Raw genomic sequence first — 18,132 nt, 5'->3', positions numbered from 1 at the left:
GAACGCCTACAGGTGCTCTTCCACCCTTCTCCTCTTCCAGAAAAGACTGGCTGCTGATGCTTTTCCGAGACCCTCTTTCCATTCGTCATGCCCACCTCCATTTCCACACAAAAGGCTCCGAGAAGGAAGAGCACTGTAGCGGTCCAGGAGCCCTGCCGCCATCCCCCACTCCCCACCTTCCCCCTCAAAAGCCCACCCGTTCCTAAACATGTCCCCAAGACGCACAAAGCGTGCCGCACCGCCAGGGTTCCCACTGCCCGCTTGGTGGCCCCACACAGCGCCTCAGACGGACACTTCTTTGCGTCGACCCTGGGCCAAGGCGCGCTGCAACAACCTTCCAAGAGCGGAGACCGGCTTGCAGAAGTGCGCACGCGCACTCGTCGTCTAGGATCCGGCCCCTAGTGACGCAGGGCGTCCCTAACGACCTGCGCCGCGAGGGACCTGCGGGAAGGTGAGCGCCCAGGCCTCCGAAGCGGTGAGGCAACCTCGACCCCGGTCTCCCCTAGCCGGCTGAGCTCCCCCTGCCTCGACTCCCACCCACGGGGCGCGGGAACTCCTCCAGCGTCCTCCCACCCGGCCGAAGTCTGCAGGCTGCCGCAGCCTTGGCTCCATATTTCGCGTGGGGAGAAAGAGCCGGTCTGTACCTACGAGAGGCCCCCAACCCCACCCCCATTTGAAGTGGGATCCGTGCCTCCTAACCCGCTACAGCCACTGCAAATGCCCAGGGTCTGCGAGTCAGGGGAGGGAGTCCGTGAGATGGAGAAAGGGGAAAGTGGAGCAAGAATAGGTCGTGGGGGAAAGTAGTCCCAAGCCCCCCCGGCCCCAGTCTTCCCATAAAGGCCGACCTCTATTCCCAGCTCCTGCTGGCTGAAGTCCCTCAAGACAACAGACATAAGTGGGCCTGGCCCAAGGGTGTGATAAGACTGTTTCACCAGCCAGAGACCAAGGGTGGTGGACCAGAGCTGTCAGAGAAACTTTTGTGCCCCTCATTTATGATTCTGCAAACTGTGAATTCCCAAATGTGAATGTGCCAGTGACTTGGCCTGAGGTAGGGTCTGATACAGTACGCGTGAAAGGGATCGGCGGGGGGGATGTAGACAAAAGCCCAGGGCCCTGAGGAGAAGCTGGCTGAGAAGGCAGAGGAAGCACCATCAGAGAAGGTGGCGGGGGAGGTGGGGTGAGGGGGCATCAAAGCCCAGCCAGCCCAGAGGGGGTGTCCAAGGCCACAGAGGTGCTCAGGGGCCTAAAGAAGGCCAGGTGCTTCTGCTTCTCAGTTCTGAGGGAGGGAGGTGAGGACCTGGGATGTGGTGAGCAGGAAGGGGAGAGGGCACTCCCTCCCCTAGCATCTTCAACTTTCCCGTTTGGGCAGGCAGGAGGAGCCTCTGCACAAAGTGGTTGGATTTAACTGAGGACTCGAGAAGGATGGAGAAGGTCTGAGAACTTTCTGAGAAGAGGGAATGTGCTGGAGAGTCGAGCATTGAATCCTAGGTCTGGGAGGAGCATGGAGGGCCCGGTGTGGACCATGGGGCAGGAGAGCACAGCTCTGCAGTATCTCTTGGGTCCTCGTGGGGCCTCAAAAGCTTAAGGATACAGGTGATAATCCAGTTTTGCAGAAGGACCCTGTGCCTGGAAGTGACTTAGGGGGTGAGGGAGCCTGGGCTGTTTAGGTCAGCAGCAATGAGGGTAACCCTGGGCTCCACGCTGGAGAGAGTGGAAGGCCCACTGGAAAAGTGCTGTGACGACTGGGTCTAGGGCAATTTAGGAAGCAATCCCAGCATCTCATGATTTGTCTCTGGTTTTGTGCAGAAAAGTAAGGGAGAGCTTAGGACAGACATCAGCTCAAAGCTCAGCTTCTCCACGTACTCGCTGTGTGATGCTTAGCAAGTTACTTAAGTTCTCTAAGCCTCTGTTTGCTTTGTTTTCCTGTTTGTAAAATGAGGATAATAGAGTTTTCATAATAGTAATCCTCAAAAATAAAATTGAAGATTTCATAGGCTTACATAGGTACAGCATCTAACATCTTCGTCGTAATATCTAACACAACTACTGAAGCCCGTGAGCCACAACGAATGAAACCTGCACGCCTAGAGCCCATGCTCCACAACAAGAGAGGCCACCGCAATGAGGAGCCCGCGCACCGCGACAAAGAGTAGCCCCTGCTTGCCACAACTAGGGGAAGCCCGAGCGCAGCAATGAAGACCCAACGCAGCCAAAAATAAATAATGAGGACACTCCTGGCCAAACTGAGACATCTCATCACTTTTTTTTTAATTTATTATTTTTTAGGCTGTGTTGGGTCTTTCTTGCGCATGGGCTTTCTTTTTAGCTGCTGTGAGTGGGGGCTACTCTTTGTTGCGGTGCTCGGGCTTCTCATTGCAGTGGCTTCTCTTTGCTGCGGAGCACAGGCTCTAGGTGTGTGGGCTTCAGCAGCTGTGGCTCGCAAGCTCTAGAGTGCAGGGTCAGTAGTTGTGGCACACAGGCTTAGTTGCCCTGCAGCATGTGGGATCTTCCCGAACCAGGGCTCGAACCCATGTCCCCTTCATTGGCCGGTGGATTCTCAACCACTGCACCACCAGGGAAGCCCCTCATCACTTTCTGTTGCCTGTGCTTGGGCATGTAAAGAGCAGACCTTAACACCTAACCCTTTGAGTTATAGGTTGAATGTGATTTCAGGACCCTGGACGCTGGTCCTGAGGACACAGGGTTGGGACCAGGGAAGGAGGAGGAGGATTTACCTTTCTTCAGGGATTGTGGCCCTGGGTTGGCAGGGTTGATGTTGGAGACATAGCATGTGAGGCCCCACAAGCCCATGAGACAGGTATCAGGAGATGAAAGATCACTGGGTTGTCCCCACTTTCCCATCTGAGGGCAGGGTGTGCCCTTAGAGGGGGACACAGATGGTGGCATAAGAGGCACTCACTCTCGGTGGCGCTCACCTTTCTGGAACGTCAAGAGGATTCCTGCCCCAGAGAAGGACAGAGTCTTGAACACCCTCCCGGTCTTCAAACTTTGGGATTCTCTGACAGCCCCACTGGCTCCCCAGGGAGAGAAGGCTCCAGAAGGGAAGGTACCCACTCTGCCACTTCTGGGGCTGTGCTCTATGGGCCCTTGGGGGCTGTGGGAGGCTGGCTAATGGGTGTCTACCTATCCACAGGCTTCTAGGGAAGATAGTGTCACTAGAACCACCCCCAGCTGCAGACTGGTGATGCCCAGGCCAGACTAAGGCTGCCCTGAGAAGGAGGAGGAGTTACCTCAGTTCTCCTGGCTTCTCATTCTCCTGTGACGCCTCCCCAGTCCCCCCAACTCAGCGGTGCATTCTCCTTGCCCCCTTCCCAACTTTGCTTTTTGGACCTGAAACTCATTCACACCGAGGTGTGGACGACTGATAAGAGGGGAGATATATCTATATCCCCTTTCTGACTTAAACTGTAAGATAGGATAATATATTGCATGACCTACATTTTTTTAAAGTTTGCTACATTAATATCAGTATATATTTCATAATTTACTGTGCTTCTGTTTGACCTAAAATGATGAGATGCATTTTCATAATTTTTTTTTTTTTTTTTGCGGTACGTGGGCCTCTCACTGTTGTGGCCTCTCCCGTTGCGGAGCACAGGCTCCGGATGCGCAGGCTCAGCGGCCATGGCTCACGGGCCCAGCCACTCCACGGCATGTGGGATCCTCCCGGACCGGGGCACAAACCCATGTCCCCTGCATCGGCAGGCGGACTCTCAACCACTGCGCCACCAGGGAAGCCCTACTATGCTTTTGTTTGACCTAAAACAATGAGTTCAGTGAATACCCTGGCAGTCCAGTGGTTAGGACTCAGCGCTTTCACTGCCATGGACCAGGTTCAATCCCTGGTTGGGGAACTAAGATTACGCTAGCGGCATGGCCCGGCCAAAAAATAAAATAAATAAATAAGTAAATAGCAGTTCAAGGTTAACATAGGGATATATACACACGCATGTATGGACTGTGAAGATTTCAGTTCATTAGGGAGGAAATGCATTTTAATATAACAGGGATGAAAGCCTCATGTTAGGGACCTGAAATTCCCATAGTGGGGTGCCAAAACCCAGCCTGGGGAGACCCTCCCTGACAGATCCCTGGGACGCCTGCTTCCCAGGGAACAAGAACAGGCTTTTTCTTTCCTAGTGGAGGCAGGGGAAGTGACTGGAAGAGCAGGGCACTTTGGATAGAGGCAACCAAGGCCCTGACCCTGGCCCCAGCCCTCCTAGATATCCGGGGACTTGTTACTTCCTGGTCTGGTCTTCAGTTTCTTCATCCATAAAATGGGGGTGAGAAGCCTGCCCTGACTCAGTGTAGAGAAGCATTCTGAAAGAAACTTGTAACTGTTAAGTGCTGATACTGTCCTGTGGCTGGAGAGATGGGAGATGAGGTCGGAGGCTCAGGTGGTCGGGAGAGGAACAGGCCTTTGGAGCTAGACGTCAGGCCAGGTGAGTAATAGCCTGGCGGCCCCTGGCCAACCCATTGAACTAGTTCATCTACCGATTTAGGATTTTTCCTGTAATTTCATTCACCAAATGGTGAACCACCCAAATGGTCAGGACCCTTTGGTCACAAAGGGGCAGAAACCCAACTCTTAGCTTCAGCAAAAGGGACTTGTCAGAAGGCTGTCGAGTTAGGTCTCAGAACTGAAGGAAGCCCTCAGAGGGCCCTCGGGGACGAGGCCTGGGGACCAGAGGTGCCCAGCGTGCTCTGTCCACCTCCCATTCCTACTGGTCTCCACCAGGCAGCATTTCCTCCTGCCTCAGACAGGCCTTTTCCATGTGAAGGGAAACAGCTTCCAGCAGCAGGGGATCCGTATCCTTCAAGGACATATGTCCTTTTGTCTACCTCCACTTGGACAAGTCCCAAGAAGGACTCTGATTGGCTTACATCAGGTGCACCCCTGAACCAATCACTCTGACCAATACAGGGCACTCCTATTGGCCAGAATCTATGATCAGAGGAGGTGGGGCAGCCCCAATCACCAGCTGCCTCCCCAGCAGACCTGACACTGGGTTAGGGATTAGAGACGAAAATGAGTAAGAAATTGTCCCCACACCGGGAGGAGCCCACAGTCTAGTGTGGGTGTGGGGAGAGAGTGGTCAGTCACCACCGAAGTGACACAGGTACTGGGGTGGGGGGGTCTGACAAAGGGAAGGTGGGGCACAAGAGAAGCTAAAAGGCTCCAGAGGGAAAATGGTGCTTGAGCTCAGGCTCACAAGACCAGTGAGGGTCCGTTTCCCAGGCCAAGACCGTGGGAAAGGCATTCCAGGAAGAAGGAGCAGCTTGAGCAAAGGCTGGGTGGCATAGACTGGTCTGCAGGGTTCCAGATGCAGAGAGGAGTTTATTTCAAATAGAGCGTCCGGTCACAGAGGGCCTTCTACACGGAGCTGAGGAAGCTGGGCTGCACCCCATGAGTGGCGGGCTTACACGGAGGCCTGCCACGGCAACTCTGGGAAGGCTAGATGCTGGATGACACACCCAGTGCTGGGCAGCTGCAGCTACGGTCCAGGTGGACAGTGAGGCCCTGAGCTAAGGCTGCAGCAGGAGGGGAGCGGAGGGACCCTGGGGTGGGAGAAGCAGAAGTGAGGGGAAACAGCAGTAACCAGGTGGGGGGCCTGAAGGAGAGAGGTGGTTCCCAGCTTCGGGGTTCAGGCACCTGGAGGGCCCCTGGTACCCCTGGCCGAGGTAGGGAGCCAGGAGGAGCAGCAGCTCGCAGGAGGCACTGAGTTCTCTTGGGGGGCAGGTTGAATCTGCGGGAGCCGGGAGGCAGGCCAGCGGCCCTGAGTCTGGAGCTCAGAGGCGACGGGAGAGCTGCAGCCCAGCAAGAGGACGAAGTGAGGCCGGGCAGCCACAGCTAAACCCTGAGGGCTGGGCCGAGTCAGAGGAGCCTGCGATGGAAGCTTTTGGAGAATGATCCGGAGGCCCCGAGCAGAGTTGAGAGAGTGGCAGCTGTGCAGTGGTTGAGAAGGGCAGGGTCGGGCATGCGGCTTGCGACTTGATACCGTCTTTGTAACATCAGTGCCTGGGAGGCAAGGAGTTCGTCTTGCTCCTTATCATTTGAAACATACTTTGTTTTATATTTGATTGGTTCTCTTTTTTTTTTGCGGTACGTGGGCCTCTCACTGTTGTGGCCTCTCCCGTTGCGGAGCACAGGCTCCGGACGCGCAAGCTCAGCGGCCATGGCTCACGGGCCCAGCCGCTCCACGGCATGTGGGATCTTCCCGGACCGGGGCACGAACCCGTGTCTCCTACATCGGCAGGCGGACTCTCAACCACTGCGCCACCAGGGAAGCCCTTGATTGGTTCTTTTAAGTATTTTTTTAAAGCAACTTTTGGAACTAAAATCCTTCTTAGAAGAATCCTCTGTCTGGTAACAATTTGCTTGCCAAAAATATTTTTGTAATGTCGACTTTTAAAAAAAAATTCAGGAAGTGATGAGTGAAAACTATCAACTCTGACCTAATTATGAGGTTAATGTTGTCAATATTTGCCTTAAAGAATGACATCAGACCTCGTGGTATGGAGGTCTCTGTAAACGTTGCAGGACAATAGGAGCTCTTTTTTTCTACCAGTGAAGCATGCTGAGCACATGGAGGGCCGCCCTGCCCCTTCTTTCTGAGGAGGGGGCTCAGGGCCCTGGACCAGCCCTGGGGGGTGTCCTGCAGCGCCCTGCCCGGAGAAGGCTGCAGGCTCCAAACAGCGGCCAGAGCGGTTAGGCCCAGACCTTAGGAAGGGCTGCCAGGTCCTAATGCCTAAGGCAATAGGCAGTGAGAGCAGAGCCACCCTGTTCCAGAGAGCACCCCACCAGGCCCCAGGTGGGGTCTCCCAACATGTGGCTTCCTGAGAGGAAGAAGGGACCACCAACCAGGACGGTGAGGCCTGGCAGTGCTGTGAGAAATGCCTGGAGAGCCAGCTCCCCGGGCCAAGCTGGGTTCTGCTCCCTTGGGCATGGCCCACAGGGTGTCCTGGGATGCATCTGGGACCAAGGGGAATACCGGCATGTCTTAGGCCAGAACTGTGGAGGGAGCCCCAGGCGTCCAGGTGCGGAGCTGGCAGGAACAGGGCTGGCCTGTTGTCCCTTTCCTCCTCCTCTTGCCCAGACTGCCAGGCTCCTCATCCTTCTATCCAGACCCGAACACCACCACCACCTTGCCCTTCACGTGTCCCCTGGAGACAGGGAAGGGCCTCACTCAAAGACACCATCTGAGGTCGGCACTCAAGAAGCAGGTCTCTAGGGCTTTCCCTCCCCAGCCCAAGACCCCTGTCCCTCAGAACGCCTTTATCCTCCACACACCCCTTCCAGTACTCTTGTCAAATATTATCAAATACCTAGGGGGAATCTCCACCACAGCCTGCATAGGAAGATATTACTATCCCCTTTTACAGATAAGGAAACTGGAGCTCAGATAAACTAAGTAACTTGGCCGAGGTCACACAGCAAGTCACTGGCAAAGCCAGAAATGCAAAGTCATCTGGTGCCTCCAAGCAGCACCCCCTCCCAGCCACACCCTCTGAAGGACCATTAGTCAAAAAGCACCAGCTGCTTATTCCACAATTCTGGACCCAATCTGTTTGTCAATTTGCATTTGATTTGCATAAGTGTGCCACAAAAATACATAGATATCTTCCTTACACTGCCCCCTCCTGCCTCTCTCTCTCCCTCCTCTCTCTCTAACACACACACACACACACACACAAACACACACACACACAGAGCCAGGCTCTTCCTCCTTGAGATGCCTGGAGGACCAGGGAGCACCATCTGGTCCCCTCCATCTGCCAAGGACACCTTTGCTGGTTCAGATTGTCCTTCCCACCAGCCACTACACAGTGCATCGAGTCAGGGAGCAAACCCAGAGCACGAGCTGTGTGCCCGGCTGAGCGGCCCCTGTTCCGCCTGCAGTCTCGGGGCAGGGACACCTGCAGCAAGGGTGCAGGAATGGACAAATGGAAGGGCGGGGGCAGCCCCGGACACATTCTCTGTCTTCTGACTTCAGCCCCAGATTTAGCTGCCTTGTCGCCTCCCACTCCTTCCCGCTGCCGTCTGGAATGCCCGGAGGCTGGGAGAACTAGGAAGACTGGGATGGGGAGATTGAAGGGAGGGAGCTGAGCTGGAGCCCTCAGAGGGAAGAGGAAAAGGTGCTGGCACCCTGGGCAGGGCATGAGTCCAGTTCCCCTTCTCCTTCCCCTCTCTCCTGTACCACCCAGAACAGTAGCCACTAGCCATCAGATTTTAAAGGCTTAATATAAATACATACATAATATTAATAATTTTCATATTGATTACTTATTTAAGCGATAATATTTTGTTCATATTGGGTTAAACAAAACTAATTTCACTTGTTTTCTCTTTTTTAATGTCTGTGCGAGAAATTTTTTTTTATTAATTTAATTTTATTCAATGCCTATTATTTGAGAGACAACATAGTATCTTTTTTTTTTTAAAGACACCAATTGTACTTGAACATTTGTTACTTTTTTTTTTAAATTTATTTATTTACTTTTGGCTGTGTTGGGTCTTCGTTTCTGTGCGAGGGCTTTCTCTAGTTGTGGCAAGTGGGGGCCACTCTTCACCGCGGTGCGCGGGCCCCTCACTATCGCGGCCTCTCTTGTTGCGGAGCACAGGCTCCAGACGCGCAGGCTCAGTAGTTGTGGCTCACGGGCCTAGTTGCTCCGTGGCATGTGGGATCTTCCCAGACCGGGGCACGAACCCGCGTCCCCTGCATCGGTAGGCGGACTCTCAACCCCTGCGCCACCAGGGAAGCCCATTGTGCGAGAAATTTTTAAATAGTATATGTGGCTTGCATTTTGGCATTCATTATATTTCTGTTTGTATGTTTCTATTGGCCAGTGCTGTTCTCGACCCCATCCTCCTGGTCAGGCAGTTGCTGTTCTGTAAAATACTTTGTGCAGGGAGCTGTTTTGAACTAAATGGTTCTTTATCATACCCCAGTCTTTTGGCCCAACTTGATAGACTGAGTTTAAATCCACCTGTGTTATTTATAAGCTTTGTGACATTGGGCATGTCAGTTAACCTCCCTGTGCTTCAGTTTCACATCAGAAAAATGAGTCTATCAGTGCCTATCTCAAAAAGGCTTTTGTGAGAATCAAATGAGCTGATATGCATAAAAAACTAAAAACAGGGTCCAGCATCCAGCAATTGCTTGTAATTGCTGTGTAGCTATTCCTGTCTAAACTGCGGGGCTGTTGCTTGCTACAGTTTTACGTGTCACAGTAGGCTCTGCCGCCTTGGATGCATCATTTTTATTCACTCCTCCCGATCAGCTTACTGGTAATCGTTAGCCTCATTTCACAGAGGAAGCGTCTGAAACTCAGAAAGTTTCAGTAACTGGCCCAAGGCCACCCAGCTAGTGGGATTTGCACCTGGATTTGCTCTAATCCAGAGATTGACCCTTAAGAACCACCCCGGCTATGTCTCTTGGTAAAAGCCCACCAAGACCCTCCAAAGTAACAACTCCATCCCTTCCTCTTGCTCCAGGTTCCCGCCTGCATCCAGGACCCGCCTGTCTGAGAAACTCCCTGTCACAAGGCCATCACCAAGAGGCCACTTGTCCCTGTGTTGTCAGTCCCCAGCATGGAGGAAACCCAGATAACACCCTCACTGTCGGTCCCCAGCTGGTCCTCAATCTCCACCCAGGACCAGTCCTCCACTGCCGGCCAAGCTTCGAGCACAGGCCCACAGCCCTCAAAGTCCTCTGTCATCCCACCCCCAGTGAAGTCCAAGGGCCCGAGTTCCGGGGCTGGGGTACGTCGGATGCGCAGGATCATCGCTGAGGATGCTGAGTGGTCAGTGGCCATTGTGCCCCTCCTCACAGAACTCTGCATTCAACACATTGTCAAGAACTTCCAGAGTGAGTCTGTCCCTGCCTCGGTCGGGAGAGAAGGCCAGGAGTGGGGCCCAGCGGGCGGGGACTGCCTGGAGGTGAGGCCTCAGAGCTGGGTCCTGGGGCAGCCCCTGCCCTCCCACACAGCATCCCCATCCCCACTCAGCACCTCCCTTCCCCCCTCCCCAGAGGCCAGGACAGTTTCTCTGGCCGTCCCCACTTCCAGGTCCCACCAGGCTCCCACACACACTGTGCCCTCCATGCCTATGCCTGTTCCTCACCTTTCCCACTCTCTCCAACAAAGCCCAGCCCAAGCCATACCTACCTCCTCCTCCAGAAAGCCCTCCCTGATTGACCGTCCTCCACTCTCTCGGAGTCTTCCGTGGCGTGTATAGGTTCTTGGTTTGTTCTGTACTTCAGTCTCTGTAAATGTTCATCCTTTTCAAAGATGAGTTGCCAACCTCTCTTACCAGATGGGGAGCTCTCTGAGGACAGGGCCATCATTTTGTCTACAGCACTTGTCACCACCAGACCTACAATATATTCATTTGACTTGTTTATAGTCTGCCTCTGTTCACTCTTGTATCCTCAGCACTTAGAACGGTGTGTGGTGCATAGTAGGTGCTCAAAAAAACATTTTGTTTTGAAATGAATGAATCAAATCAAACTGGGAGCCTCTGAAGTCAGGGATTGTCTCCTCTACTAGATTAAGGAATGACTGAGGGCTGGACCTGAGATTCTGCCTCAGACTGGGAGCTCCCTGAGACCAAATGCTAAGACATCTACCTTCAACTGGGAACAACCCAGAGTCAGGGGTGATGTCTCCCTCCTCAGACTGAGCCTCCCTGAGAATAAAGTCTGCCTCCTCTCTCAAACTGGGCTTCCCTAAAGACCGGGGGTCTTCCCTTTCCTGGGTGCCCCCAGACAGGCTCAGCTCAGGGTAGCATGTGCAGCGTCCCCAACACTGTGACTCCTATTTCTGTTCCCAAAGACAACCCTATCCTGAAGCAGCTGCTCCCAGAGCATCAGAAGAAGGTCCTGAACCGCCTGTCCCCCGACCTGCCTCTGGCTGTGACCGCCAACCTGATAGAGGATGAGAACTACTGGCGCCGCTGCTGCACGCAACGCTGGCCCGTGTGCCACGTGGATGAGCACGGCGGCAGCTGGAAGCGCATGTTCTTCGAGCTGCACCTGGAGAACCTGCTGAAGCACTTCATCCCAAGCACCACGGACCCCGAGGTGATCCTCAGCCTGCTGCCGCTCTGCAGGAACTACGTGCACACGATCCGGGTGGATCAGTTCCTTCCGCCCGTGCAGCTCCCGCCCACACTTCGGGGCGGGGATCAGTCCGACTCCGGCAGTGAAGGAGAGATGGAGGAGCCGGCCACGGACCACTACCAACTGGGCGACCTGGTGGCTGGCCTGAGCCACCTGGAGGAGCTGGACCTGGTGTATGGTGTCAAGGACTGTGGCATGAACTTCGAGTGGAACCTCTTCCTCTTCACCTACCGCGACTGCCACTCCCTGGCGGCCACAGTCAAGGCATGCCACACCCTCAAGGTACCACCTGCCATTCTCAGCATCTCTCTGATTCCCTCTTCCCTTCCCTTTCTCTTGTATCCCCACCTTCTCCTATTTCCTTCTCGCTCATTGACCAAGTGTCCTTTTTCTTTCTTTCTTTTTTTCTTTTTGGCTGCGTTGGGTCTTCGTCACTGGGCGCGGGCTTTCTCTAGTTGCAGTGAGCAGGGGCTGCTCTTCGTTGCGGTGCGTGGGCTTCTCATTGCGGTGGCTTTTTTTGTGGCCGAGCACAGGCTCTAGGCACGCAGGCTTCAGTAGTTGCAGCACTCGGGCTCAGTAGTTGCGACACATGGGTCCTAGAGCGCAGGCTCAGTAGTTGGGGCGCACGGGCTTAGCTGCTCCTCGGCATGTGGGATCTTCCTGGACCAGGGCTCAAACCCGTGTCCCCTGCATTGGCAGGCGGATTCTTAACCACTGCGCCACCAGGGAAGTCCCTGACCAAGTGTCCTTTTATGCACTCTGCACCAAGCTGGGTTCTGGGGATGCAGAGATGCACAAGGCACTGCCCTGCCCATTCACCAGCCATTTAGTCATCCAACACACATCTGCACTCCAGGCCCTGTCCTAGGTGCTGAAGATTCAATCATGAGCACAATTATACCATTTGTGCCCTCCAGCTAACAGTCTGGTGGGGATAAAAGGCAGTAATCAGCAATCATATAAATGTAAAATTGCAACTCGAACAGAGTTGCCAGATTTACCAAATAAAAATATAGGACATCCAGTTAAATTTGAATTTCAGATGCACAACGAATATTTTTTTAGTTTAAGTATGTCCCAAGTATTCTGGTTGGAAGAGAGAGAGCCTGCCAAGAAATCAGAGGTGGGAGGGAAGAAGGACACAGCACTGTGTCCCAGAGCAGAGGGAGGGGTGCTTTTCAAGAAAGGGGTGAGCAGCAGGGAAGTGGGATGGAGCTGAGGACCAGATTTAGCAAACTTGGAGGTCACTGGGCAGAAGCTGTGTCAGTGGAGTGCCAGGAGCAGAGGCCAGATTGGAGTGGTTTATGGAGAGAGTGGGAAGTGAGGAAACGGAATGACCATGATCAGCTTTTTCAAGAACTTGGCTGTGAATGGGGGAGAAAGGTAGAGCAGTAACAGAGAGGGGGTTAGGTTTTCTTAGGAAGAAATTTGCACGCGTTTAAAAACAATGTATAAAAACAAAAATAAACAAATGGAACCTAATCAAACGTACAAGCTTTTGCACAGCAAAGGAAACCATAAACAAAATGAAAAGACAACCTACAGACTGGGAGAAAATATTTGCAAATGACGCAACCAACAAGGGCTTAATTTCCAAAATATACAAACAGCTCATACAACTTAATAACCAAAAAACAACCCAATCAAAAAATGGGCAGAAGACCTAAAAAGACATTTCTCCAAAGAAGACATACAGATGGCCAACAGACACATGAAAATATGCTCAACTTTGCTAATTATTAGAGAAATGAAATCAAAACTACAGTGAGGTATCACCTCACACCAGTCAGCATGGCCATCATTTAAAAGTCTACAAATAATAAATGCTGGAGAGGGTGTGGAGAAAAGGGAACCCTCCTACATTCATTGCTGGTGGGAATGTAAATTGGTACAGCCACTGTGGAGAACAGTATGGAGGTTCCTTTAAAAACTAAAAATACAGTTACCATATGATTCAGCTATCCCACTCTTGGGCATGTATCCAGAGAAAACTCTAATTCGAAAAGATATATGCACCCCAGTGTTCACAGTTGCATTATCTACAATAGCCAAGACATGGAAGCAACCTAAATGAATGAATAAAGAAGATGTGGTATATATAAACAATGGAATACTACTTAGCCGTAAAAAAGAATAAAATAATGCCATTTGCAGCTACATGGATGGACCTAGAGATTATCATGCTAAGTGAAGTAGGTCAAACAAAGTCAAATACCATATGATATCACTTATATGTGGAATCTAAAATATGATACAAGATATTTACAAGACAGAAATAGACTCACAGACATTGAAAACAAACTTATGGTTACCAAAGGAGAAGGGGTGTGGGAGGGATAAATTAGGAGTTTGGGATTAACAGATACACACCATTATATATAAAATAGATAAGGTCCTACTGTATAGCTCAGGGAACTGTATTCAATATCCTGTAACAAACCACAATGGAAAAGAATATGAAAAAGAATCACTTTGCTGTACCCCAGAAACTAACACAACATTATAAATCAACTATACTTAAATAAAATAAGGAAAAATTAAAAATAAAAAAAACAAAAGTAAAAAATGAAACCAATGTAAAGCTCCACCCAATTGCAAGAAAGGAGCTGAGTACAGGAGAGAGGCACAGGTTCATTGACCAAGGAAGGTTCCTGAGAAGACAGGAAGAACAGGGTCTAGGGATGAGGTAGGGCGGTTGGCTCCAGGCAGAGGGGACAGTGGATGCGGTGGGTTGCAGTGGATTTATGTTTGGGATTAGGAAAAGGAAGGGTTCCTACTCAATGGCTGAGGAGACCCACCTCAGGCTGTAGGGTGAGGGGCTGGAGAAGGTTGAAATCGTCGTTGTTGTAGATTATGAGAGAGTGTATTGTCCAGAGAAGCAGAGTTGAGTTGGCACTCAGCACTGAGGGCCTATCGGTGGTTCCGGTGATACCAGCCAGTCCTGTGATGTGACATTTTCCATCACGTCAGTTGCTTGGGCCCAGACATACAGAAAATAGAGTGGGGTTGATCCACAGTTGGAGCTTTGCCAGATAGAGGCAATAAAAAAGAGGGACAAAAGATTCTGAGCTGGCTAAGAGGGATGTAGAGAGAGGAGAGGACTGAAGGATGGGGAGGCCAGCCACTCAGGTCTCAAGGCAGAGGGAGCAGTGGTCCAAGCCAGTGAAAAGGAAAGGGACAGGGGTCCCACCTCCGATATTCATAATGCTAGTCCCACCCCCTTTCTTTTATCTTTTTTCTTCATCCCCTCCATCTACTGTTTCTCAACATTTCCCACTTTCTCCCTGGTTCTTACGCTGGCACTCTCCTTCAAAGAGTTCCTCTCCTTGCCGCGGTGGAGCTTAGCTGGCTGAGGAGGGTGCAGTGAGGGGCTGCGGCATCCAACAGACATGGATTCAAAACCTGCCTCCGCAGCTTAATCATTGTGTGACTCTGGGCAAATGATGTATCCGCTCAAAGCCTCCATTTTCTACTGTAAAATGGAGAGAACTTGTTCCATCTCACTGGGATGCTGAGGGTTAGAGATATGGCTATGGAATGTTCTAGCAGCATGCCCAGCACATAGTCATTTCTCAATAAGTGGTAGTCTTTTCCCCCTACTAGCTGCCACCAATTCTGCACTACTGTGTCATGCTGGGTAGGCTGCCCTGCCCAAGAGCCAGCCAGGTGGCCGAACCCCTCATCCATTACCGCTCTACCTTTCTCCCCCTTCCCAGCCAAGTTCTTGAAAGAGCAGAACTCCTCCTCCCTGGGGCTCCCTCCTCTACCTGCAGGAGGTAGGTAGGCAGGCAGATTATTCCAGGTTGCAGGGTGCTGTGGCCCCTCTACCTGCCCACAGATCTTCAGGCTGACCCGAAGCAAGGTGGACGACGACAAGGCCCGCATCCTAATCTGCAGCCTCCTGGACCACGCGGCCCTGGAGGAGCTGGACCTGTCACACAACCTCATTGGAGACCGGGGCGCACGCGCCGCCGCCAAGCTGCTGGGCCACAGCCGCCTGCGCGTGCTCAACCTCGCCAACAACCAGGTGCGCGCGCCCGGCGCCCAGTCGCTGGCTCACGCCCTGGCGCACAACAGCGACCTCATCTCCCTCAACCTGCGCCTCAACTGCATCGAGGATGAGGGCGGCCAGGCGCTCGCCCACGCCCTGCAGACGAACAAGTGCCTCACCACACTGCACCTCGGGGGCAACGAGCTGTCCGAGCCCACGGCCACGCTCCTTTCCCAGGTGCTGCCCATCAACACCGCGCTCACGAGCATCAACCTGTGCTGCAACCACATCGGGCCGGTGAGCCACCGCTTCTGGGACAGGCAGGGCCAAGGGGAGGCCCTGGGGCCTTGGGAGGCGGGAGTGAATCTGATCGCTGTGGGGTGCCTAGGGGATAATTGTTAGCATCACAGCCCTTACCCGGTTCTCACCCCAGCTCTGCCATTTAGCACTTGGTTAAGTTACTTAACCTTCTGGGGCCTCCATCTCCTCCTCTGTAAAATGGGAATAATAATAGCATCTACTTCTAAGTGTTGTTACTAGGAGGATTAACTGAGTTATGCTTGTAAAGCAGTTATCCATTGCAGGCACTGGCTAGGTCCTCAGTAACTGCTAGCTGTTTCTATTACTCGGGGTTCTATAGTATGGATACTGGGTGCCTATGTTAGGCACCCAGTATCCATTCGTTATTCTGTAACCCTCGCAGTTATCTAGTAAAATGTGTATTCTTTTTTTTTTTTAAATATATTTATTTATTTATTTTTGGCTATGTTGGGTCTTCATTGCTGTGCACGGGCTTTCTCTAGTTACGGAGGGGTGGCGGGGGGGCTACTCTTTGTTGTGGTGCACAGGCTTCTCACTGCAGTGGCTTCTCTTGTTGCGGAGCACGGGCTCTAGGAGCACGGGCTTCAGTAGCTGTGGCACGCGGGCTCAGTAGTTGTGGCGCATGGGCTTAGTTGCTCCGCGGCATGTGGGATCTTCCTGGAGCAGGGCTTGAACCCATGTCTCCGGCATTAGCAGGCAGACTCTTAACCACTGTGCCACCAGGGAAGCCCAAAATGTGTATTCTTAACCCCACTTTACAGATGGAAAACTGAACCTCAGCGAGGTTAGTGAGTTGCCCGAGAGCATCCAGTCAGGCTGAAAACCTGGATCCTTTCCAATAGACAATGTCTTTCAAATCTTGACCAAGTCTCAGAGTAAGAAATGCAATTATCATGAACACCTAGTGAACGTATACATCAATATAACATACTTGAAAGTTACTTGTACTGCTTGTGATATATACTGATGATTTCCTTTATAATGTACACGGCTTCATTTAAAAAAAAAATGCTTCTGTGACCCATTGAATTGACTTTGCAACACGCTGTCAGATCACAACCTTAGAACAGCAGCATTCTGCCTCCCAATGTGGAATTTTTCACATTAGGCCTGGCCCACCCAACCCAGAAGGGGCTGGAGCTGTAGGAACTAGCGAGGACAGCCCTCCATGTACTCCAGTTAGGGCCCTGCACCCTCTACCAAACCTCCCCCGAGGACGGTCTTGCTCACATAGACGCTGTCTCCAGAGGGGGTGCTCTTGGCTACAAGTAACAGAAAGCTTAACCAGAAAATGGCTTAAACAAGAGGAATATTCATTGTGTCCCATAATCAGAAGCCCGGGGGAAGGGGGCTCTGGGGTTGGTGAGATCCTTGGCTCAGCACCATCCTCTGCTCTGCCTACCTAACCACACAGCCACGTCCTCTCTTGTGCGACTCTCATGAGCCCAAGATCGTGGCTGCATTTTCCATTGGGCCACGCTCAGAGGCAGAAAAAGAGAGACCACTACTCTCTTTTGCTCTCTTTTATGAGGAGAAACTTCCCAGAAGTCACTCCCTCCAAACTTCCTCCTCATATCTCACGAGCCAGATTTGTCTCACATGCTCATGGCTGAACCAGAGGAGCGGAATTGCCATCACTGACATAGCACCATGTTTTTCAAACCATTGGGGTTGAAAAATCAATTTAGTGAACTTTGAGCACCATTTTTCTCAGGGAATAGGATGGAACAGGATAGAATAGGATAGAAAATGTCAGTGCCACACAAATAGGTTAAGAATTGTTTTGTGAAACTGTTGTTTCAGTCACATCTATATAAATATGTGTATGTGTGTACACACCCATGTGTGTGATCCTGGGTAGTGGCGGCAAGTGATGCTTTCCTTTGTATTCCTGACCCAGGATGGCGGGAAGCAGCTTCTAGAAGGCATGTCAGACAACAAGACCCTCCTGGAGTTTGATTTGCGCCTGTCAGATATCACCCAGGAGAGCGAGTATCTCATCGGCCAGGCCCTCTGGGCCAACCGCGAAGCAGCCCGCCAGCGGGCCCTGAGTCCCAGCCACTTCATGTCACCAGCCACTGCCAAGGGCCCTGAGAACCCGGTGGGATAAGATGGGGACAGGGCTGGGGCAGTGACCAGACCTGGGTCACTGCCCTAGCCCCATCCCTCATTTCATGCCCCTGCCATGCCTGCTGCAGAGTGTCACACTGGTCTGGAGGGAGTGGGGAGGGAGACCAAGAATATCCTTGGGATGAGTGATCAAGGGTTGTGCAGATAAAGATGTGAGGAGAGGAAGGGGCCTGGGGTAGGGGTAGGAAATAGGACTTAGCCCTGGTACGCAGGGAGAGGATATTACCGGGCTCACTGAAATGACTGACTTCTCCCAAGAATAGGGAAGGCAAAGCAGACTCTAAGGGACTGTGCCTGCCCAGAATCTCCCACGGGGGTCGCCCATCTCTCTGACCACCCTCCTCCTCACCATTTTTCTACCAAACAGATCCTTGACCTCTTGACCTTCAAACACACTCACTCTCTCTCCACCCCCACCCCCCCCGCCAGGCTACAGCATAGCTTTGCCTGGCTCTTCCACCATCACCCCTGCGGATGCCACCTCCCTTTTACTTAACTCCGCTTAAGTCATCCAGTTCTATAAGCCACGCCATCCCCAATCCATTCCCC

The 18,132-nt window shown here is 52.2% G+C and overlaps 1 protein-coding gene across 2 annotated transcripts; it reads left to right on the top strand.

Annotated features, from left to right (window-relative positions):
- The first annotated feature begins 201 nt into the window (after window positions 1–201).
- On the top strand, window positions 202–17,583 carry DRC5 (dynein regulatory complex subunit 5). Of its 2 annotated transcripts, none has more exons than XM_082638709.1 (5): window positions 202–451; window positions 9,518–9,890; window positions 10,855–11,423; window positions 14,980–15,429; window positions 17,354–17,583. In XM_082638709.1, the coding sequence occupies exons 2-5, from the start codon at window positions 9,614–9,616 to the stop codon at window positions 17,561–17,563; spliced, it is 1,506 nt and encodes a 501-aa protein (XP_082494835.1). In that variant the 5' UTR covers window positions 202–451; window positions 9,518–9,613; the 3' UTR covers window positions 17,564–17,583. The 2 variants fall into 2 exon arrangements, with proteins under 2 accessions (XP_082494835.1, XP_082494836.1); XM_082638710.1 differs by lacking the exon at window positions 202–451 and adding an exon at window positions 452–475.
- The last annotated feature ends 549 nt before the right edge of the window (window positions 17,584–18,132 follow it).

The sequence above is a fragment of the Mesoplodon mirus genome (assembly GCF_964341445.2).
Source record: "Mesoplodon mirus genome assembly, chromosome: 12".
Classification (NCBI taxonomy): domain Eukaryota; kingdom Metazoa; phylum Chordata; class Mammalia; order Artiodactyla; family Ziphiidae; genus Mesoplodon; species Mesoplodon mirus.
Note: the sequence above shows the minus strand (reverse complement) of the source record. Positions and strands in the feature narration are given on the sequence as shown.

Coding starts and splice junctions, on each gene's coding strand:
- DRC5 (XM_082638709.1), top strand. CDS start 9,614: ATGGAGGAAACCCAGATAACACCCTCACTGTCGGTCCCCAGCTGGTCC. Junction 9,891..10,854: donor CATTGTCAAGAACTTCCAGA/GTGAGTCTGTCC, acceptor CTGTTCCCAAAG/ACAACCCTATCCTGAAGCAG. Junction 15,430..17,353: donor GCTGCAACCACATCGGGCCG/GTGAGCCACCGC, acceptor TTCCTGACCCAG/GATGGCGGGAAGCAGCTTCT.